The following is a 24,956-nucleotide window of genomic DNA, read 5'->3' on the forward strand; positions in this document are numbered from 1 at the left end:
TGATATTTCCCCATTCATTTTCTCTTCTTTCCCCTTCATTCCTTTTCACTATTTTTATATTCCCCAAATGAATGAGACACCATATAATGTTTGTCCTTCTCTGATTGACTTATTTCACTCAGCATAATACCCTCCAATTCCATCCACGTCGAAGCAAAAGGTGGATATTTGTCGTTTCTAATGGCTGAGTAATATTCCATACATAGACCACATCTTCTTTATCCATTCATCTTTCGATGGACACCGAGGCTCCTTCCACAGTTTGGCTATTGTGGACATTGCTGCTAGAAACATCGGGGTGCAGGTGTCCCGGCGTTTCACTGCATCTGTATCTTTGGGGTAAATCCCCAACAGTGCAATTGCTGGTCGTAGGGCAGGTCTAGTTTTAACTCAGCAGTTTAACTCTGCCTTCAGCCCAGGGCCTGATCCTGGAGACCGGGATCGAGTCCCACGTCAGGCTCCCTGCATGGAGTCTGCTTCTCCCTCTGCCTTTGTCTCTGCTGCTCTCTCTCATGAATAAATAATTTTTTTAAATAAATAAAAAATCTTTTAAAAATGTTTAAAAAAAGATAAAATGAATAACTACAGTTAAAACTAAGAAATTAAAAATGGATTGGTCTAGGGGCACCTGAGTGGCTGAGTCAGTTGGGTGTCCCAACTCTTGCTTTTGGCTCAGGTCATGATCTTAAGGTCCGGTCCTGAGATCAAACCCCATGGCAGGCTCTGTGCTCAGCAGGGAGTCTGCTCTAAATTCTCTCTCCCTCTGCCCCTCCCCATCTCAAATAAATAAATATTTAAAAATAAATAAATGTGTTAGTCTAGAGTTAAGACAAAATGACCAGTGAATGCATGAAACACTAGGATGACAAAAGTTAGAATGTCTCCTGGTTTTCTAACAATTTCTCAATTAATTTGACTATAAAGACTGATTTTTTAAAATGTCATTTACTGTATCACCACAGATACACACAAAAGGCAGCACATATTAAATATGAGACACATATTTTATTTTATTTCTTTATTCATGAGACATACAGAAGCAGAGACATAGGCAGAGGGAGAAGTAGGTTCCCTGCAGGGAGCCTGATGTGGGACTTGATCCCAGTACCACGGGATCACAACCTGAGCCAAATATGTTTTCTAGGCCACAACAGAATAAGCCTAGAATAAACTAGGTGCAAGAGGCTAATCATTTTGAAGAACAAATTCTCAATATAAACATAGGCTCATAAAGAAAGCTGAGTCAAATTCCAATTAACAAGCATATTTAAAACAAAAAATAAAATAAACTCCACGGCTAACTAGGTTTCCATGAACTTCATAAACCTTCCATGAACTTCTGACCCTTCTTTTCTATGGAGTATGATATTTACTGCCTGTACCAGTGAAATAGGCATAATTATATAGTATTTATAGCTTGGTAATCAGTGTATACTGTTGTCAATAGTTGGGGCAGCAAATAATTTCCTAAAAGTCAAATCACCTGTCTTATTAAGCCAAAATGTAGTCAAGTTTTATGTATGTTTGAAGTACTTTCAGAGCAATCATAAACAAATCCCAGTTGATATTCAAAATACAACTCCAGAGAATTTAATAAAGGATTAGACAAAAACAGTTTTCAATTTTTACTATAAATGCCAACTTGGTATTTACTAAATATTTGTAGATTCATGTTAAGACTAACTCTACTTGTGACCCAGTGACTTATAAAGATAGGATGTGAGAGGCCCTTAAAAATTTGTCCTTGATTTTATAAGACACATGTAAAAAATATCTGTCCTATTTACTTGGATGTAGATATCCTTGCTTGAGTAGGATACTAGATTAAAAACTGAGAGACAAGAAGAGTTTAAGTGAAAACACCTCAGAAACAGATATACTTGCTAGACAATTAAATTTCCAAGGGATCTTGGAAATATCCAAAGACAATGTTTACAGTGATTTGAAATTTCAACTGAAACAAGTATGGCCAGCAACCAAATACTACCCTCAATTGAAGAGGAGACCCTTTATAATTAGTTGCTGTCAACTGTGTTAACAGTTGTTGTTAACATTTAGTTAACATTATATGTTAACAGTGTTATAACATTTCACTATTTAAATACTATTGTACTTTACAGAGTTAGAAGACAAAAGTCTAATGAAGCATCTACCATGGGTTAGAGAACTAAAATCTAGATGCCATTACCATTCACCAGGATTATTATTAAATTACAAAGTGTAATCATAGTGTGGGGCACCTGGGTGGCTCAGTTGGTTGAGAGTTCAACTCTTTGTTTTGGCTCAGGTCATGATCTTATTATGGGTCTAGAGATCAAGACGTGTTATCAGGCTCCACATTTAGTAGGGAGTCTGCTTAAAGATTCTCTGCCTCTGCTCCCCCCCACCCACCTCACTCACTCTCTCTCTTAAATCAATCGTTTTTTAAAAATGCAGTTACAGTGTTATGGAACACGTTCTATCAAAGAGAACTTTAAATTTCAGAAATGAAATTTGATTTATATTCTTCAGTCTGATTTAAGATATACTAAGACAAAAACTTTGTCAGTGAAAAACTTACCTTTGCTCTCACAAAGTTGCTTGAATTTCACATACTCGGACTAAAGATCTTAAATTTTTTAATTCAGTACAAATTTCTGACATGTGAACACTTCCCATATTATGGGCTTCTTCTCGCAATCTTGATGCCTATAATTAAAGAAATAAAGATCACATACATGCCACAATCACGTACAAAAAAAAAAAACAAAAACCCCAAAACATTAAATTTCTGACAACTTTGTACCAAGATTACAGAACAATCCGCCTTTAAATCCACAAAAATGATAGTGAATCTAAAGGAGAAAAAGGATTTTCTTTAAAAAACTGTCTAATGGTGGAAAGAAGGTATTTTTCCAAGATTTCCCCCTTCAACTTCTGGAGGATATAGTATTTCCAATTTTAGTATTGCATAGCACTAAGGATAGAAGAGCTCATGATTCGTGGTTAATAAGATGCTGAGTCAGCCAGAGTAAAGTTCAGGTGTAACAATGTTAAAAGGGACTTCACTGTATTCTGATGTCATAAGATATGCAATATTACCTCTGTGAACTTAGAGAAAATTTCAGACAGTCAGTAAGCTGCTAAAAGGGAGAAGCCAATGGCAGTTAATTGGAATGTCCAAAGGTCCCTCATTCCAAAGCAAAACTGTTTTCTAACTTCTACTTGCTAGTCTAGTGGAGAGATAGAAGAGTAATAGTATGAACAAGTTCTAAAACTATCAGAGCAGCTGGCTGAGTAGCATCCTGGCTTTAAGCCTCATAACTATTCTAACTGGGTGACTTTGGTATATAATTTATTTGGTCTTAAGGGTCTTCAATGGTAAAATGGGAGAACTCATCTGCACTGCTTAACAGTTTTGAGAAGTGGAGAAAATAAAGCACTCAGCACAGTGCTAAATGCTGAGTATATTAAAATATTTTATGTGAAACCATAAAAAGTTATCTCATAAATGCCCTAAAATAAGTGCTTACCAAATATTTAATTTAATGCACTGACTATAGACAATCTAATTAGACATTACTTTAAATGTAGCTTAAATTCAGTGATCTAGATTAGATTTTCTAGAAGAAATTATATTTTGTCATTCATCCAAAGGTAAAACATCTGCTATGAATCATGTAACATACTTGCTTCTCTGCATGATCTGCAGGCCATCCTTGAACATGTTTTATGAGATTTTCATTGAAGTGTGCTGCTAGCGTAGGTGTTAATGAACATGTAGGTCGGGCAGATGAATTCTGTGGTACAACTGTTGCGTTTGATGCATTACTACTAGAAGTATGATTTGGACCAGGCGATGGACTTCTCTGGCTACTGGAAGAGAAAAAAGAATTGAATGTATAGTATATTTTTAAAAGGAGATACCTAAAAATTGTCAATATCTTCTATTAAATTAAAGATATCCAAATTCCTAAGAAAAATCTGTTATTTTAACATCAAATACATAGAATTTAAAATCCAAAGTGTAGTTATATATCATGTACTCCTTAAACACACTTTTGGGAGGAAAAAGGGCCCTTCTAAGAACAGTAATGTCAGTTAAATTTAAACTAATAGTGCTCTTCAAATTTGACAGCAGAACCTGTGATTTTGTATACCAGAAACACTACTCAGAATGTAACTAAGAAATGGTCATATTTTAACAGTTGTAGATATAAGGCACAACTGAGTATTGCATCTTAAGTACATGTAGATAAAGAGGGGGAAAAAATCTATTGCCTTTGTTTAGTGTCAGAACAAAATACTGAATCAGAGGGTAGATAATGTGAAGCAAAATACAGGCATTTTATTGGACAGCAACAAATGAGTTTAGTGGCAAAATAAGACCCAAAATAACACTCTGAGATAAGTTATCTTCTTTTAAAACTGTATGGTTTGGCTAGGGTTTGGGGATATGGTGGTAAGAACCAAAACTTTAATCACCCAAGTTGATTTCCTACCTGCTTCACCAGACTTGGCTCTGAATGAATTTCAGTTATTTCCAAAAACTAAATCTCCCAAAGGATGAAGAGTTTTCATCACTGAGGATATTTAAAATAATACTGCAGCCTCTAAAGACAATTTAAAAGAAGTATTTCCCAAAAATGTTCTGAGCAATGGCAACATTGCTGGAGTAAGTAGACAGCTTCCCAAGGTGATTATTTTGAAGGGAACAACTCTCATTTGGATGTAAAAGTTCTGAAATGCTTGTTTAGAAAACAACAATAAAAACAATAGTTGAATTATTTTGCTACCTCATAGCAAGAAATCAAAATAGGAAAATCAATCAAATGAAAATCATTTAAAGTTGTATTTGTTAATTAACAAAGAAACATGTAACACAATACAGCCCTATCTGACAAGCACTCCACACAGGGGTCAAAATTGAAGCTCTTAGGAAAACCTGACACATACCAGTTGAGAAATAGTATTTCCCATTTTTGGATTCAGCAATACACTCATATCTAAAACTGCTATGAGGAGGTTAAAAAATGATGTCATTTCCAACAAGTATTATAAAATCAGGTGCCCTCTTTGTACAAGTATGACATATTGTTACTCCTATCATATTCTATTAAGTAAAATCTGAAGAATGACTTTCTTCAAAAAATAAGCTGGCTTCATTACTAGAGACAACAACCTACTTGGAGTAAGATTTGCCTTTGTAAATCTTATAATACATAAAACTTAGGCTAACCATGGATTCTTACAAGATCAAGTTCTATTATACATATATTTTTATAATATTCAAACAATGCAGCATGCAACATTAATGAAAAAATGTTTCAACACACATGAACTTACTTTGAGCGCTGAAGACTTCGAGGAGAGACAGGTTCATGACCTTGCTGTTTGTCAGCAGTTACAGGCTGCTGTGTGGCCGATTGTGAAACCGGTCCTTGCTTAACTACTGGAGTACTAACCTGAAATGTCAAAATCTGGTGAGACAGGCTTCTATTATATACATAAATACCATGGAAAGTACATAAAACCAAAAGTACTATCAATGTGAAGTCTCTTATTTCTATTCTTTAGTAATTTTTAAGATAACATGAGCTGTCCCCTAATTGTTTCATAATTATTAGTGATATAGACATATTTAATTGTGTAAATCATGGTCATCCAGGTCCCCAAATCCACACACCCCTCCAAATCTAGTTGGATAGTCTTAAACTCTGAAAAATCTAGAGACTTCAAGAATTGCAGTCAGATTAATTTCCCAAAGTTCACAGTTAGAAGAGCCACGTTCATTTTGAGACTAACATAGAATTTCTTCATAAAATGGCCCAGAAGACTTTAAGATTACTTTTTGTAAAGCAGAAGAACACAAACTAGTTCTCTAATGTTGAGCCCAGTTTTCTTTCTAATACACTAAGATAGCTCCTCTGATTCAGTTATTTTTATATCAGTAAAAATTAATGTTACTATATCATACAAATACAGCTGCTCAAATTTAAACCACATATGCAGAGCGTATAGATTGGTCTACCAGTGAATGAGTCAACACTGGAGTGGTCTTCAAAGACATGTTACCCTACAGAGGTGGAACAAGAGGACCATGATTGTCAGTGAGGATATGTACACTACACATACTTACATGCCACAGAAAAAGAAAACAAGTACTTTTAAACACAAGCCCCGAATTAAGGCACGAAGGCAGACAGCCATTTGTGATTAAGTCACATCCTCCAATAATAGTTTTGTTTTTTTCTTCTTTCTTCCTTTTTTTTTTTTTTTTAATATTCCCCCAAACAAATCTGGATAGCCTGGCTACATAAAAATCATTTTTATAAGCATTTTTATAAGGTCTACTTAATACTGAATTCCCACTTAAAAAAAAATTTGATGGGGATCCCTGGGTGGCGCAGCGGTTTGGCGCCTGCCTTTGGCCCAGGGCGTGATCCTGGAGACCCGGGATCGAATCCCGCGTCAGGCTCCCGGTGCATGGAGCCTGCTTCTCCCTCTGCCTATGTCTCTGCCTCTCTCTCTCTCTCTCTGTATGACTATCATAAATAAAATTAAAAAAAAAATTTGATGCCCATATACATAAGGGATTTGAAATGCTAATCTTATAACTGATTGTAAAACTTTACAATCACTTTTAGTCATTATTTATTGTACTCCTAAGATACTACACCCTGACGAGTTTTAAGCTCTAAGAAGATCTCCTTTGTTGAAACAATTTTTTCCTTCTCTCACAAAGTGCAAACAGTATGAAATTGCAGAATAGACTAATTTCTTTTTAAATTTTGAGTTAAATGTATCAATCCAGACTGACCCTAAAATGAGTTTAGATAAATGACTTAAATAGGGAAGGGATAAGCTAAGGAAGACCTAAAAGCTGTCCTAGCATCAATTTCAAGTTATCTTTCAATACGTTTTTATTTTTAGGCTTCTGTGAAAAAGCCTAAAGCTTTAAGCCTTAACTTTATTTCAATATAAAATTTTGGCAAGACCCCTGGTTGGCTTAGTAGGTAGAGCATTCAACTCTTGGATCTCAGGGTTGTGAGTTCGAGCCCCACGATAAGCGTAGAGACTGCTTAAAAATAAAATCTTAGGGATCCCTGGGTGGCGCAGTGGTTTAGCGCCTGCCTTTGGCCCAGGGCGTGATCCTGGAGACCCCGGATCGAATCCCACGTCGGGCTCCTGGTGCATGGAGCCTGCTTCTCCCTCTGCCTACGTCTCTGCCTCTCTCTCTGTGTGACTATCATAAATAAATAAAAAATTAAAATAAAATAAAATAAAATAAAATCTTAAAAAAAAAAAAATCTTCAGGGGATTCCTGGGTGGCTCAGCAGTTTGGCACCTGCCTTTGGCCCAGGGCCTGGTTCTGGAGTCCCAGGATCGAGTCCCACGTCGGGCTCCCTACATGGATCCTGCTTCTCTCTCTGCCTGCCTCTCTCTCTCTCTCTCTCTCTGTGTCTCTCATGAATAAATAAATAAATTCTTAAAAAAAAAAAGTTCCTTCTTAAAAAAAAAAATCTTCAGCATGAAGGATTGAAATAGCCTACTTTTTAACTAAAAAGAATTTCTTAAATTTACCATTAAGAAAAAAAACTGCAATTTGTGCATATACCAACTTCCAAATCTTTTAATGTTTTGCTGGTAATAGGACTACAAAGCAAAGAATGAGTATGACTAAGATTTGCTTAAGAAATTTTGGGTAAGGGATACCTGGGTAGCTCAGCAGGTAAGCGTCTGCCTTCCACCTAGGGTGTGATCCCAGAGTACTGGGATCAAGTCCCACATCGGGCTCCCTGCATGGAGCCTGCTTGTCCCTCTGCCTGTGTTTCTGCCTTTCTCTGTGTCTCTCACGAATAAATAAAATCTTAAAAAAAAAAAATTTGGGCAAGACTCAAATGATATAGTATAAAATCTGAAGGCAGTGTTGTTAAGGTCTGGTTTATATTCCAATAAGAAGAGACCAGCAATTTTCTAACTGTCTCTGAGGAGCCATTCATGCAAACTTTTGCTTGGAGAAACACAGGTAGTATAAGCTTAGTAAAATGGATTCTGTGTTCAGAAAGACCTAGGCCTTAAATTCTGATTCCACCACAAAAACTGGATTTAACTGAAGGCTTAATTCTCTTATCTATTAAATGAAGCAAATAGTAGTTGATTCTCATGATGTGAAGTTAAATATAATACTATTAAGCTCTTAGCACAGAAATGGATTCATTTCTAAAATAAAAGTATGGGAGGAAAGCCACTGGAAAACAGGTTATATCTTTTAAAAAGTTAAAAAACTCTACAAATATTAAGACAATTATTTTATCCTTCTTTATCCCACTCTTCCTCCAGGTCACAAATCTCAGCCAGTAAGAGAAAACAATCAGCGTATAAAAGTAACACATATGATGGGGGTGCCTAGGTGGCTCAGTCAGTTATGTGTCTGACTTCCCGGTACTAGGATCAAGCCGCCAGTGAGCTCCCAGCTCAGCAAGGGGTCTGCTTCTCCCTCTGCCCTCCCCCCCCCATGCCCTCTCTGTAAATAAATAAATATAATTTTTTAATTAAAAAAATGTTTAAAAGTAGCATAGATGCAACTCCCTCTAGAGTCCTCAATTTACTGAGACTAACCTGCATCTAAGCTGACCCATCATTCACTCCACCACTACTACACGTTCTCAAAGAGGGCTTTTCCTACAATAGAGAGTCTAAAACATTAAACTTGTTTTTCCAGAAGTGAGTGCTTTCGTGCTTTCTTTTCCAAATTTCCCTCAAAAGCAACATACCTTTGGCTGTGATGAAACAGGAGGAGTACTAATCAAAGGTTTGATAGGGACTGTGTTAGTCTGAGGTATGCTTATTCTTGGAGACACATACGATCTTGGGGATGATGCATCAGAAGTTAAAGACATTGGAGACTGATTAGATGGCTGAGCTGTGAAAAAGTAAAGCAATTAATTAATTCCAAATAAACCAAAACTTCCGTAATATATATGTAGAGGTCTTTCCATCCCTCTACATGCCCCCTGAACACCAGACAGAACACTTAACTGTTTAAAGTCAGAATCTGAAATACTCACTGGAGTCACGGACTAAAAACGAGCTGTGAATTAGAGAAGCACATCCAATGTATGCCTCCTCCAACCTGTTTTTTTAGGCTGAAGCAAGAAGGTAAGCCTGAACTATTCTCACATGGAAGGCATCCTCACCATTCTTATTTGTTCTTTCTTATTCTATATTTAGGCCTGGTTATACCCCTTTATCTCCTGCCTCATGAGGATAACCAGAGAGTTAAGTCTTTGCACTATTATATTTCAATTTCAGAATAAGTGTTTCTGCTCAGTTTATTAGTTTTCAGAATTGGGGCAGGGGGACAAGTCAAAGTGACCAATTCATTTCTTCTTTGTTCCTATATATGCCTCTTTCCATTGGATGTTTCATGGAGAAGAGAAATAGGTAATTTAAGACAGGACTTGAGCATTTCTGTATCCTGTGGTCAGTCAAAAATCATTAAACATCAAATGTGAACCAAACCAACACTTAAAATATATTCAATGTTTCATAAAAATTGAGGACCTATCAGTTTACACTCAGCTTTATATCAGTTTACACTCAGCTTTAGAGTACATTGACAACTTAAAGTCTGAATTAAATATGTATTACAGATTTAATGGCAATACTGGAAGATAAATGTCAATGTTTGCCTCATCTGGAAAAAAAAATACTGTATATACTAGTGTTAGAAAAAAAAATCATCAAACATCAGGGGTGTTTGAGTGGCTCAATAGATTGGGCATCTGCCTTCTGCTCAGGTCATGGTCTCAGGGTCCCAGGATTGAGTCCCACATTGGGCTCCCTGCTCAGCAGAAAGTCTGTTTCTCCCCGCCCTCATGTACATTCTCTCAAATAAATAAATAAATAAAATTAAAAACAAATTACAGGATCCTGTAAAACAAACATCAAATTGTTATAGCTAGTCTCTTCAGAAACCAAAAAGTTTTACCATGAACCCCCTGCTCCAAATTAATATACAATTCTCACAATACCTAAGAAAATGAATACCTTGTGTAGAGAGCTGAGCAGCTTGAGAAATCAAAGAAGTTATGTTGAAAGCAGATGGTCCAGCAGTAAGAAACTTATGAATTATAGACTGCAATGAGGCTTGTGTCACAGCTGCTGTAAGAACTAAACACATATCTTAAATTAAAATAAAAACATAGTGGCACAGTATGGTATTAGTAACAACTTGAAAACTAAAAAAACCCCAAAGAAACTGCAGTGTTTCAAACTAGAACTCTCAAAATAAAAATCTGTAAGATGGTAATAAAATGGGTCCAGAGATAGGAAATGATCAGAGGTAGAAGAAATTTAATGGTTTTTTTTTGTAAAGGAAAACAGTAGTTTTCCTTTGCATTAAAATTTGTGTTCAATTTAAGAAACTCCGGAGACTTTTTAAAAACAGTAAAGAGTGTTCCCTGGAAATTCTGATTATACCAGAAATCTATTCATTAATAGCTAAAGGGCTTTTGTAGGTTACCTGAAATTAAAAAGATAAAGGGTAGTTATTTCATGTGAATGCTTTACTAAACAAGGTGACCATTAAAACCCTACATTAGGGCAGCCCAGGTGGCTCAGCGGTTTAGTGCCTGCCTTCAGCCCAGGGCATGATCCTGGAGACCCGGGATCGAGTCCCATGTCAGGCTCCCTGCATGGAGCCTGCTTCTCCATCTGCCTGTGTCTTTGCCTCTCTTTCTCTCTGTGCCTCTCATGAGTAAATAAATAAAATCTTTAAAAATAAAATAAAATAAAACCCTACATTAATACCCACTCCAACAATCTTTTAAAGAACAGACATTAAATAAAAGAAGCTAGGTAATTTAGGAACATCATTTATTTTCAAAGCACAAGATCCTTTATTATTGACATTTTCTTATGCTATCATCTCTTCAAACTGCTTAAAGTCCTACTTTCCCTAGTAAAACATGTACCTATCAAATAGAATGGCACAGTTATCTTAAGAGAATAAAATCAAAATGCAAGAAAGTACAGTAAGAACAAAATTATTGACCAACTAGCGTGAAATAGCTCCATTTTTAAGATAAAGGAAGAACTTAACCATTTAGCACTACTGTTAAATATATTATGTAACAATGTACACATACTGAAATGGACTATTCTAAACAGAAAATTTTAAAATGCTCTTAAGACTGTTTGAATTTGAATAGCTTGTCAATTAAAACTATATCCACTTTTATTCAGACTTCTTTGATGTTGCTAGCTAAACAGCATACTGAAAAGCAAAGTTGGAATTAACAATATGCTAGAATTTAAGTGTTTTTATATCAGTTTTTAGAAATTAAAAAAATTTAATTTTAATTAAAAAAAAGAGATTTATTATACACATTAAGCAGACAGAATAGCTTTATCTCCGGTAAATACCGTACACAGCAAGTCTTGAAAAATATACAGAGAGAAAAAAAAAAGAAAAATATACAGGAAAAATCCAAGTACTACTAACTCAATTACAATACCAAAGGCTTTCAACAACCATGAGGTTACGATATGAATTTCAAAGAATGACGCTCAAATGTGAATTTCAAAATGAAACAAAAGACCACTCCTAAATTGGGGAATTTACTAACGACACGAAGCAAATAATAATAATAAAACTGTTACCAATTTACCTTCATTTATTTTGGATATGTCCACATTAGAATTATTAAGTTGCAGTGTGGCTTGCAAAGCAGGAAGCAGCTGTCTGAGAAGGTTGGGGTCCTGAAGTAATGGAGGTATCGGTGACTGTGGAACAGGAGAAACAGGGATTGCTGACGCAGATGTTGGAGGTGCAGATGTGGGATTCAGTCCAGAGGCAGAGGATGTGGAAGGAGTTGTGCAAGAATGTGATACAGATTTGTCTCCTGGTGTAGACTCTAAGTAAAAAGGAGATAACAAGGCTGAAAAAAAACTACTTGGAGAAAACTAGAACCAACATCGAAAGAGCAACTTTCATGTGCCAAACACCCAACTCAAGTAATTTCATTCCATCTTCCCAAGGTGACACAGGGAGGGGGCTCAGTAAAGATCTACCTACTTAGAATAATAGGGTTAAGTATTTTTATATCCCGATTTCACAGGTGAGAAAACTAAACAAGAAAGATTATGTAACTTGCTTGAAATCACAAAACTTGGTAAAGCAGTGATTCTGCTATATTCATGTCTGATTCTAAAAGTCTCATGTTCTGTTTACTGGTAATGCTGTTTCAAACACAGTTAGTTATGTATTAACTACACGTTCAAATAAGCTTCTATTAAGATAAAGGTACAATACAATTCTCCTGGACTTAATTTAAGGTGAAAATGTTTATGACCACAGTAACAGCCCTCCAAAACATGACAATGACCAGAAAACAAATCAGGATTTAACACCATGGCGAGCACCTCCAATATAGGCTACAGATCAGAAGAATGAAACTCCAACTTTGAACTTTCATACTTAACAATTGAGTTTCCAGATTACATACTTTCCTTCTATAAATATATCTATTTGTCACATTTAAAACTTATTAGCACTAGAAATGATGCTTTTTTAATAGCAACCCATCCACAATACATATATTCAGTATTTTAAATAAACCAAAAATAAATAAATAAATAAAACATGCACGGAAAATGGTCATTATCTGAAAGCTATCATTGCAAATTACATATATAGAGTCAATGCAATCGCAATCAAAACTCCAAAAGCATTTTTGGCAGTATTTGAGAAGTTGATTCTATTAACTTATTTGAAAAAGGTAGGGATCCCTGGGTGGCGCAGCGGTTTGGCGCCTGCCTTTGGCCCAGGGCGCGATCCTGGAGACCCGGGATCGAATCCCACGTCGGGCTCCCGGTGCATGGAGCCTGCTTCTCCCTCTGCCTGTGTCTCTGCCTCTCTCTCTCTCTCTGTAACTATCATAAATAAATAAAAATTAAAAAAAAAAAAAAAAGAAAAAGGTAAGGGCTAGTACGGCCATGAAGTTCATGAAAAAAAAAAAAAGAACACAGCTAGTGAAATGTGTCTTGCCAGTATAAAAACTCACAATTGAAAGAAAACCAATATAAGGTCGATTAAACTTCTGTTATGTGTCTTTAGAACTAGAAGATGAAAACAAGAAGGTATCTTTGACATCTAGACGCAGAAAACTACAAAAAGCAAACCAATTACATTCAAAGCACAGATAAGTATTCTAAGGAACTCCTATAATCAGAAAAGACAAACTACACGAAAGAAAAATGAACAAAAGATGAAATAAAGACATTTCCCAGAAGAAACCGGAATGGCTTTACAATTTTTATAATAATACAATGCTTGTTTCTATTTTAGCACAAAACTAGAAACAAACTAAATGTTCACCAACAGAAAGATGAACACTGTATTTTCATACCATGGAATATTACTAATATAATAACTTTAAAGAAAGAAAAAAAGAGGAACAGAGGACCTCTGGATAAAAATATTAAAACAACTAATCAAGATGTTCATGCATATGCTTACAATACTGGCCTAAATATGAAGATTTGCTAAAAATCTTTAATTTTCCATACACACCTATTTCTTGAAGATTTTCAAGTTTATATATATATATATATATATATATATATATATCCCAAATTAAGACTATTATATGATGTATAAAAGTTGCAGGAATACTGCATCTGAATATTACACTGCTACCTAGTAACTGCAAATCCTCATTTCCAATTCTAAGAACTAAACATTTATTAATCTTCATGTCCCCACAGAAGCTGGGAATTACTAGTAAACTTACTGAAAAAGGACTCCTCTATCAGCCTTTTTATACCACTACTATAATAGTCAAAAGAATTAGGGGCAATAGCTCTCTGAAGTATGGACTTCACAGCTGCTTTAAAATATATTTCATGGCTATGTTGATCAACTATGATCAAAATTGATAAAAGTGTAACATCTGAATTTTTGTAAAGCACACATTTTAAAGAGGGTTATTCAGTTTAGCAGATTGCCTATCACGTTCAATTTTGTTGCTCTGGATTCATATACAAGTATACAGAAACTTGAAAGAAATAAAATTTCCCCTTTGAAAACCTGTCAGTTCTTACATTTTATGATGACAGTTTTCTCCAGATCATACTCCTTAAGGGTCAGCTTAGGGGCATTCCTGATTAATGTTTAAAATGAAAACAAGTTCTGCATTTTTACTTTCTGCATGAACCATCAAATTAGTGCTTACATACCTCTGAAATGATCCTTACTCTTTTGTTACTTTTATTGTGGCTTTCTTCTGTTTTTTAACGTATTCTGATGCTGCTCAATCTATCCACACATTTTTAAAATAAGCACAGCTTAAAAAACTCTTGAGTGCTGCCCTTTAATCCAAAAAAAGGAAACACCCCAGAAAAGAAAACTATACATATTACCATAAAGAAATAAAGTAACAAAAACTAAATATCCTTAACTCTTAGTTTTAGTAAGTTTGTTTACTCTAAGATAAATTTCTTTTGAAGTTCTGTCAAAGATCACTGAAGAGTAGTATGGAAACCAGGTGATCCTGCTTAATATCTAGGAGACCCTTGAACAGGCAACATCTTTAAAGGCCAGAATTTTTCTATTAAAAGGTTTGAGTATCAGTTTTCAGCAGAAAGCTTATCAGAATTATCTATAAAGCTAAAAACAAAACAAAACAAAACAGATACCTGGGCTCCACTCTAATGAACCTGGGGAGGCCCAGGCATATGTTGAAGTTGTAAGAATTCTATAGGTGATTCTGACACCCTAGTTGATTCTGAAAAAACAGGTTAGAGCTTTCAAGGTTGCTTTTCACCTTAAAAACCAAAGGAAACAAAACCAAAACAAAGCAGCATAGCACAAAGGTACAGGAGTGAGTGGAATTAAGGATAAGATGCAAGACAGAAAAGCTAAATCATTTTTCCCAGGTAGGTCTCCTATTTTTTCCATTGAGGTATAACAGACATACAACATTCTAGTAGTGTCAGGTGTTCAACATTCTTATCTATATATACTGCAAAATGATCTCCAAACAGTTACAAAATTATTTTTCTTGCTATGAGAACTTTCAAGACTTAGTTGAAAATATACAATAGTATTATTATGCACATTATGTCCCCATTGCTTTATAACTGGAAGTTTGTATCTTCTGACTTCCTTCACTTATTTCGTCCCAGCAACCACCAAGCTGTGTGCTCTGTATCTATACACTTGGTTTTGGTTTTTTAGACTCTTCACATATATAAGTATTTCCACACTATTTTAATAATAGCTCCACTCACCTTGTCTCCCTATAAAGACACATCCATACAAATGCCCTTCCAAAACATGTTACATGTTAAACATTTTACATATTACTTTCCTCAATCTATATATATAACTGAGAACAATGTACTGAGTTTAATAATATAGATATAAAATACTACTCTGTAAGGTAGTCTTAAAATATTACTAAAGAAAGGTATTGGTTGGGTACCTCTCCTGTGTTTTGAATGCCCTAAAAGAGATCTATTAACGTTACCCAGTATCTTCTATTATATAGTTTATTGTCTTTCCTTTCTTGCAGAACTTTAACAACTTCAGTAGGGGGATTTTGTTGTATTTATCTCTATAGCCCTGGTACGAGAGGACATGACACCAAGATGGCATCAACATGTACTTGTTGAATGGGTACCTGATCCTGCAGTAAAGGCCCAGGTCCACGTACATGCATTCTCCCTCTAATCTCTAAGTATAGAATTTATGATAATACGGAGGAAAGTCTAAGATCTCCATCCTAAATAACTGACAATTACAGCTTTATGCTACTTTCATAAAAGTAAGGAACTATATGTAGTCTTAGAGATAAATTTAACTTATTTAAGCTTATTTTAAATAACCCTATAAAATACTCAACCTTTCTTTTTAAAAAACACAGAGAGGAAATGGAACTATTTGGAATAAACAGTAATGTCATCAAATATATATTTTTATCAAACTAAACAAATAAAAACTTGGGTCTTTCAAAATAAAGACCAAGAAGTAAATGTAGGTAAAAGAACACTTTTTGCATTACAAAGCCATTTCTATAGGCTCTTCCACTTTTAAAGAATATCATCCTCCAGTCTCATTCCTTAAATGTAAACTCTCCCCAAGCAAATCTAGGTTCCTTTGAGCATTTTTTTCAATCTCTTACACACCTATTTTAAACTTAAACTAAGTCACTTTCCCTTATGATTATTTCTAAGACTTACAGATCTCTAACCAACTCTTTACTATAAACTTTAAAATTTTATCCTCTCATTTTTGGTATATATGCTTTGACAAAATTTTTCTTTCCCCTTATACTTGTATGAATTATTCACTTACATTTCCAATGCTTACCAGTAGGGGCCATAATCTACTAAAGACTAAACTTCAGAGTCACCTAAAAATCTGTTACTATACCCTAATTCTTTTATGGTTTAAAGTTAATATTCACCTCTTCTAAATCTAGGCCCCCATCCAAAATATCCAAGAGCATAAACCAAAGTCAAAATCTATTTTTGACCTACATTTTTCTGGCACGCCAAAGAATTCCTTCTAGATCTACAATAAGATCTAAAGACACTGCACTTAAAAAGGGTAAAAGGTACCATACTACATTTCTAATCATTAATTTCCTCTGATGCTTGGAGAGTTGCTGTAATAATATTCAGGGGAACATGTGAACAAAGCTCAAACTACTGTTGCAAGAAGGGCAGTTTGTTTTGTTCTGTTTTGTAGTAATGGTGTTACACTGAAGATTACAACATGGGGAAGTTACAAAGGAAACAAAGTATTCAAAAGTAGTAGGAAAAAAATGTAATAATAAGGTATCTAGGTGGCAGTAACCTGGTATATAATCTGTGATTTTCACTTATTTTTAATTTGATAATTCATGAATATGTTAAATCACATATCCACCACCCAGAACCTTTTCTTTGCATTTTACAAACGTACAGAAATATGGTGATGTAAAATATGTTAAGATATATTTTTGCACCTTGCTTTTTTATTCAACTGAGGAAATCTTTATGCTATACATGTAAAGGATAAACATACTCTGAAATTTATTCATGAGAGACACAGAAAGAGAGGCAGAGACACAGGCAGAGGGAGAAGCAGGCTCCTCGCAGGGAGCCTGATGTGGGACTCGATCCCAGATCCCGGGGTCACGATCTGAGCCGAAGCAGGTGCCCAACCATGAGCCACCCAAGCATCCCCGTATTGAAACTTTTAACAGATTTTATTAAAGGGATTCCTCTAATAACCGACATACACATTCCCACCAATTGTGCTTCCCCACATCCAGCTGTTAACTGTCACTAATCTTAAAGGTGAAAAATCTTATTTTAATCTTAATTTCCAATATGCACTGATAATCTTTCTCTTGAAATTTTTTAGCCTGCTAAAATATATATAACATAAAACTTACTACTTTAACTACTTCTAGGTTTACAACTCAGGGCCATTAAGTATTTACAAACTGTTGTGCAAACATCACATAGCACTATCCATCTCCAAAACCTTTTCATCTCTCCAAACAGAAATTCTGTCACCAATTAAACAAGGGCTCATCATCCCACTCCTTAGTAGCCACTATACTACCTCCTTTCAGCATAAGGTCTTCAATTTCATCTATGTCACAGCAGCATGCGTCAGAATTTCCTTCCTTTTTAAGGCTGTATGTCTAGCTAATATATATTTTTTTAAAACCTGTAACAGCTGATGGACACCTGAACCATTTCCATCTTTTGGCTATTTTAAATAACAATGGTACAAATATCAGTGTATAACCACCGGTTTGATTCCCTGGCTTTCAATTCTTCTGGTTATATATCCAAGCACAGAATGGTTTGATCCTATGGTAATTCTAGGTTTCATTTTTTGAGGAACTGCTAAACTGTATTCCACAGGAGCTGCATCATTTTGCATTCCTAGAAGCAATGTACAAGCGGTCTTAAAAAATAAAAATAAAAAAAAGAGGTCTAATTTTTCCCACATCCTCAAAAACATTTATTTTCATTGCTGTTTGTTTTCATAATAATCATCCTATGGGTGTGAAATGTTTTTTTTACTGTAGTTTTGATTGCTTTCCCTGATGCTGAATGCCTTGTGTGCTTACTGGCTGGCCTTGGAGAACACGTCTATTCAAGTCCTTTGCCCATTTTTGAGCTAGCTTGTTTCATTTAATTGCTCAGTTATAGGATTTCATATATTCTAGATATTAATCCTTTACTGGATATAGGATTTACAATTTATTTCCTCCTACTGTATGGGTTGCCTTTTGACTCTAGAGTGCCCTCTGATGCACAAAAGCTTTTAATACTGATGAAGTCCGTTTTATCTTTTTCCTTCGTTGCCTGTGCTTTTTGTGTCACATCTAAGAAATCACTACCAAATCCAATGTCACAGAAATTTTCACCCGTTTCCTTCTTAGAGTTTTTAGAGTTTCAGCTCCTAACTTTAGGTATTTGATCCATTTTGAGTTAACTTTTATAGCTGTAAGCCAAGGCTGGCAATTTTAATTTCCTCTTCTATAACTGCTTGTTCATATCTACTGCTTATTTTTTCTATTAGATTGTCTTTTTTCCTACTATTTTGATGTATTCTTAATGAATCCTTAACATATTGCTATACGTGTTGCAAGTATTTTCTACCAATTTGAGATATGTCTTGTGTTTAAATTTATCAACATTTTTTTTTTAAAAGGCAAAGGCATACTGGATCTTGATTTAAAAAGCCCTTCCCCACCCCTCAAATTATAAATAGTATATTCTTTCATCACAGCTATTCCCCCGTCCCATTGTTAAAAGTGCCATCTTAGATTAACTAGCATAATTTTAAAGTTACAGACTAATACAGACTAAATTCTTCTACTAACGTATTCAGTTATTCAACAAAATTTGAATCATGGGGGGCCTGCATGGCTCAGTTAGTTGAATGCCTGCCTTTGGCTTAGGTCATGATCCCAGAGCCCTGGGATCCAGCCCTGCATCCCTGCATCAGGCTCCCTGCTTGGTGGGGTGTTTCTCCCCTGCTTGTGCTCTTTTACTCCGTCAAATAAATTTTTTAAGATCTTAAAAAAAATTTGAGTCACTAACACATCTGTAACCAGTTTTCCTAATTTTCATGAAGAGTTTAGTAATCCTAAAAATTATTATAAAGTAAAGCAAAGGAGCGAGGGCTGAACATGGCCCACTCAAGTTAGTTAATGACCTACTACACTAGCTTATAAAAGGCTAGTACTGCCTTAATGCATACTGAAATCTTCAGGTTCATTTAAATTTCACTCAGTCTACATACCATCAAGACACAAAAGCAAAGTTTATTCCAAGTGACTCACACCTCACATTAATGACTAATCCCCCCTCCTGTTAGATTGAGTGCGGAATTAAGTAACCACATTAAGGATTTAGATGCAAACTAGCCCTCAGCAGATTAGCATTACTCAATGAATAGGTCTGCTTCTTTGGTTATTTTGCCTTACTTTTCAAGTTTGTTTATGCTAATAAATCATAACTCTAAAATTACTAAGTAAGAAACTTATTAATTAAGGTCATTAAACTCCTCTCACTCTGGCAGTTATTTGGCCAAAGCAATGGTTTCCTGCCTATTTTGTCATTTCATGAATCTGGAAGAAAGGGTAGAGTTAGATACAATTTAGAACAGTCTATGGGGGACTGAAGAGGCTCCTGGATGACTTCTCATCCAGGTTCCAGTTTCCAACTCCTGGTTTTGGCTCAAGCTCCTTGTCAGGCTCCGCACTATGCTCTGTAGGAAGTCTGCTAGAGATTCTTTCTCCCTCTCCCCGTTAGTCCCCCAGTTCATATTCTCTCTCTTGCGCTGTATAATAAATAAATAATATATATATACATATACACATATATATATATATGAGGAATGGTTAATGGGATACCAACTGATAAAAACCAAGTTTTAGGTGTTTAAGTATATCATTGTCTCTATCACTCTGTTATATGGTTGTCCAATAAAGTAATATGCCAAGAGATGTTCAAATGTTATCCTAACAACAAATACAGATCTAAAAGAAGATGCCTGACCTTGTTTCACCCTACCTAACACCAGGATTGTTTCCTACAAAACCAGAGCTTCAGATTTTCCACACTCTGTCTCTCAAGCAAGCACAGACTTTGAATTTATCCTTTAAATTAATTAATTTAGTTGCTTCTTCTCAAAAGGCACACTGGCATTAAACAGATCTAAATCTTTAGGTTTACAACAATTATAATACTTTTCTTTTTCTCCAAATCCATTTCTTAAACCATGAACTACTGCAAGTGCTTTCCAAGCCCTTAACACACACACCATTACCATTCTCTGTTACTTATCCATCTACAAGTATTGATGGTCTGTTATTTTTTCCAGAACTAGGGATAGAGCAGTGGGTCATAATGACAAAGATCTTGCTATTATTTAACACAGCATCTTACCATGGACACCCCCAGATAGAGCCTAGCCATACTATTAGCACTTACAACCAAGAGTCCAAAAGTCTGATATTACCCAATCATCAGCCTTTTAATATAAATTATTTGTTAAGGAAAACTCAAACAAGGAAATCAGTATATTGATAACAGTCAATAAAAAGGCTTAACTTAAAGAACATGGATGTGCCTGAGAGAAAAAAAATATTTCAAATTAATGGACACTTCACAAATTTAGACCAACTAATGAACAGTTTGAAAATAGTAGTCTTCATTTATACACAAGGAATACTTGGGAAAATTATACAATTTTTCCTATTTCAATAGTCAACTGCAAGGTAACCAAGTTTCTTCCTGTAAGTTTAAAATTACCATATGTAAAAGTTTTAGAAAAAGTTTGTGATTAGCAAATATACTTTGTAGTATTAAAATGGAATCATCTAGGATTTGTTACCAATTTTTAATTACTGGGGTTCAAATTAATATAGATTTGTGTCGGGATCCCTGGGTGGCGCAGCGGTTTGGCGCCTGCCTTTGGCCCAGGGCGCGATCCTGGAGACCCGGGATCGAATCCCACATCAGGCTCCCGGTGCATGGAGCCTGCTTCTCCCTCTGACTGTGTCTCTGCCTCTCTCTCTCTCTCTTTCTGTGACTATCATAAATAAATAAAAATTAAAAAAAAATATATAGATTTGTGTCTTTCGTTACCCTAGGGTTTTATGGAAATAACATGAATTTTGGAGAAGCTGCCTCTAACATCATGTACTTAAACAGTGGCAATGTTCAGGTTCTTCTTATCTAAAAGATACACCATCTTTGCAATACTGTCTTAAAAAATAAACTAAAATATGTAGTAAACACTTAGCACCAAGCCTGGTACACAGTTAATTTTTAATGGTATTTGGACAGCCCTGGTGGCTCAGTGGTTTAGCGCAGAATTCAGCCCAGAGCGTGGTCCTGGAGACCCCGGATTGAGTCCCATGTCGGGCTCCCTGCATGGAGCCTGCTTCTCCCTCTGCCTGTGTCTGTGCACCCCCCACCCTCTCTCGCTCTCTCATGAATAAATAAATATTTAAAAGAAATTTTTTAATGATATTTTAAAAATTTGTCAGGAATGGTGAAGCATGGAGGGAGAAGGTAGTATAGGTGAACCAAGTTCAACATGTAATTAATACCTAACTCTAAACAGTTTAATTAAGTCAACTAAAATTACAATATGATAGGTGCTATAATAATAAATAAATATAACAGGGAGAGGTTTGGGAAACACAGACTAAGAGAGCATAACTGACGCTGAGAACCCAAGGGCATTGGAGCTGCCTCTTAAAGAGCTCAACAGGATGGAATGTTAGAGCATGTCCTTTTTCAGCAAAAGCTCACAACAAGAATGGATATAACATGCCCAGGATATAACAGGCTGCAAGCAGACTGTCAGGCACTAAGAAGTATGGACGTATCCTGTGGATAATGGAAAAGTATTAGAAGTAACACAATCCAATCTAAATTTTATAATGAAACAACTGTCAGTGAATAGTGTGGATGGAAGGATGCAGAACAGTTATTAGAAGGCTTTTTCAAGAGAGATGCCTGGAGTTTCCATAGTAGTGGCGACAACCAGAGAAAGGATAGAGAAGGCGGAATCCAAGATCTGCTGATAGGTCAGTAGACAGAGATGAGGACAAATTCTAAAGAACAAGAAACAGTGGAGGACAGTGTAGTTACTTACCAAGAATCTGAGAATAAGCTGTGGGGAAAGGGAGGCATTTGGGACACAACAAGTCCTTATTGAAATAAAGCAGATAAAAGGTAGGAGTCAGAAATAAAGATTTGGGAGTCACTTTTGTAGATAAGACTGCCTGGCAAAAGAGAACATACTGAGCAAGAAAAAAAGAAAACAGTAAAAGGATGAACAATACTGGTTATTTAGGGGGCAAGAAGAGAACTAGAATATTGAAAAATAGCATTATTCCAGAAGCCAGTGATGGAAAGAATTTCAAAAAGGAGGTAAGAGCTAAGAATTAAATTAACAAGAGAGAAATGAGATAAAGATATTTTTTTAAAAAAAAGATTCTATTTATTTGAGATTTTAAAAAGGTATGAGAGAAAAAAAAAAAGGTGTGAGAGACAGAGGGAGAGCACAAGTAGGGAGGAGGGGCAGAGGGACAGGGACATGCAGGCTCCCTGCTGAGCAGGGAGAGGGTTGCAGGGCTCAATCCCAAAACCCTGGGATCATGACCTGAACCAAAGGCATTTAACTGAGTCACTCAGGCACCCCAAGATAAAGACTTTTAAAAGGCCACAGGATTTAATGATTTTTAAAAGAATTTCTGTGACTAAATAATCAAAATTATAAAAATTGAAAAACCGTTAACATCCTTTAGAAAGTACTACCACATTAACAATTACTGCATTAATTCAGATTTCCCTCAAGAATTCTCTTTACAAATTTAATTCTGCATCAGGGTAAATATGACTTCAACATATGGATTTTGGTACAAATTATCTTAGGGGAATCTGACAACATTTGGGACGATCTGTTTATGATGCATTAAGCACCAGATGACAAAAGTACGTGGCTTATTTATTTATTTATTTAAAGATTTTATTTATTCATCAGAGACAGAGAGAGAGAGAGAGAGAGAGAGAGAGGCAGAGACACAGGCAGAGGGAGAAACAGGCTCCATGCTGGGAGTCTGACGTGGGACTCGATCCCGGGTCTCCAGGATCACACCCTGGGTCGAAGGCGGCGCTAAACCGCTGAGCCACCCGGGCGGCCCAAAGTACGTGGTTTAAATATGGAATGAGTACTTACAGAAGAAATTCAAATAACATGCATAAAAGAAAACAAGCAGCAAAGAAATCTATGAGAACCCTTTGTAAGCAAATTAAATCAATGTGAAATAATGAATCAAACCATAGATTAAAAGCTTAAAGACTCATTAGCTCCCTGTAACATCTCTTAAACCCACAGGACATTTAAAAGTTTCTCAGAATTTACTCATGCTAATCTGCTAATTAGGCTGCTAATGGGTCTGCCTATAATTTATTTGCCTATTGTCTTTTAATTTCCTTCATTTCTTAAAACACATTATAATGTGTTAAGTTTAGAATTGTGAGTGGTCTGTGCAAATAAACTTATTATCTCATCACTCTGCTTCTGTTGTATGTTATCTCCTGAGTAGTTGTAGCCACAATTTTTCTCCTTTAACATGCTACGGTTATCAGCACTGAGCTGGATAAACACAATTGGAGTTCTGAAGTTAACTTCTACCCTTCAGATTTAAGTTCTAATTCAGACTTTAAGACTCTTTGTCCTCTGGCCCAGGACACAGTTTTCTTATTCACAAACTGAAACCAATAGTTGCATGTTGTGCAGAAATAACAGGTTTTAAAAGGTCTCTATTCATATCAAATTTTAATTAACAGAAAATTGAGACAATATCTCAACTAAACCATCATGACAATTATCACAAAAAACAAAAATTACTTTTACACAAATATGATGGGACAGTCCTTTGACTTTAAACCATTACTAACTTATAAATTAATAAGCACTTGACTTCGAAGTGTCAAAGGCAAAACAGCTAAGGCTTAGTAATTAAAATTAAAAGAAAAAGCTAAATATGGCTAACTCTAGACCTAAATCTACGCAGTAACATTTAAAAGACTTTTAAAAAGAATTTATAATTAAGAGTCTTATTCAAGCTAATGGAGATACTGTAATATAATAAAAAAAACTCAATCTACAGTTCAACGTGCAGCATCTAGTAATAATGGCATACCTTTTCTTTCTGTTTTCTGTGCAGGGACAGAAGATGTGGGTGTAGGCAGTTTTGATAAAGTAGATGCTCCATTAGCATCAAATGATTTCTTTGGCTGGTGATCAGACTGTAGCGTAAATGGACTAGAAGGAAGAGTGCTTGGGGTAGCAGTTGGATGAACCACTGGTTTGATGGGGTGCTGTACTGGCGTAGAACTACTGTGAGTCTCTGCTCTTGGCAGTCTGTAGTCTCTGTCATTGTGTCTGCTTGTTTGAGACAAAATATTCTGTGGGAGCAAACTACTGGCATCACTGGAATGCTTGTCTTCCACTTTAGTTCACAGTTCGAAAAAAGAGATGTTGGAATGACAGAAGGGGGAAGAAAAAAGATTACGTTAGAATCCTGTCTATAACATCAGCTAATTTAGCAACATACTTATATCTTGTTATAAAACTGCAAGCCCAGTTAGTATCTGCAGTTTTACCACCAGCAAATACTGAAAGAGGATATTTAGCCTCAACTCTAAGTAATCTATACTCAGATTTCAAATGAGCTATGAGCTTTTGGGGATTCTTTAGAACCACACCACAATTCAAACAAAACACTGGAAAAAAAAAAACAAACAAACAGTCCATATATGGAGTTTTAACGTTTCACTCAAATGAAAAATTTTAAAGTATTTTAAAAATATAAAAAGCAAATGGTCCATTCTTTGAAAATATGGGCCATGGGTTCTAATAATTGAATTATCCA

The 24,956-nt window shown here is 35.5% G+C and overlaps 2 protein-coding genes across 3 annotated transcripts in view; one reads left to right on the forward strand and one right to left on the reverse strand.

Annotated features, from left to right (window-relative positions):
- Positions 1 to 8,543, forward strand: part of LOC144309460 (homeobox protein Mohawk-like) — a 63,438-nt gene extending 54,895 nt beyond the window's left edge. For both annotated transcript variants that reach the window (XM_077890530.1, XM_077890533.1), the window contains one exon: positions 8,323 to 8,543. In XM_077890530.1, the coding sequence (XP_077746656.1) occupies positions 8,323 to 8,343 (21 nt within the window). In that variant the 3' untranslated portion in view covers positions 8,344 to 8,543. The remainder of the gene's footprint in view (positions 1 to 8,322) is intronic.
- Positions 993 to 24,956, reverse strand: part of LOC144309459 (WW domain-containing adapter protein with coiled-coil-like) — a 28,631-nt gene continuing 4,667 nt past the window's right edge. Inside the window, exons 3-9 of the mRNA XM_077890529.1 lie at positions 24,225 to 24,533; positions 11,655 to 11,900; positions 10,033 to 10,155; positions 8,757 to 8,905; positions 5,326 to 5,444; positions 3,669 to 3,855; positions 993 to 2,688 (exon numbers count right to left, since the gene is read on the reverse strand). Of these exons, the coding sequence (XP_077746655.1) occupies positions 2,569 to 2,688; positions 3,669 to 3,855; positions 5,326 to 5,444; positions 8,757 to 8,905; positions 10,033 to 10,155; positions 11,655 to 11,900; positions 24,225 to 24,533 (1,253 nt within the window). The 3' untranslated portion in view covers positions 993 to 2,568. The remainder of the gene's footprint in view (positions 2,689 to 3,668; positions 3,856 to 5,325; positions 5,445 to 8,756; positions 8,906 to 10,032; positions 10,156 to 11,654; positions 11,901 to 24,224; positions 24,534 to 24,956) is intronic.

This window comes from Canis aureus, unplaced genomic scaffold (assembly GCF_053574225.1).
Source record: "Canis aureus isolate CA01 unplaced genomic scaffold, VMU_Caureus_v.1.0 NW_027326411.1_RagTag, whole genome shotgun sequence".
Classification (NCBI taxonomy): Eukaryota; Metazoa; Chordata; class Mammalia; order Carnivora; family Canidae; genus Canis; species Canis aureus.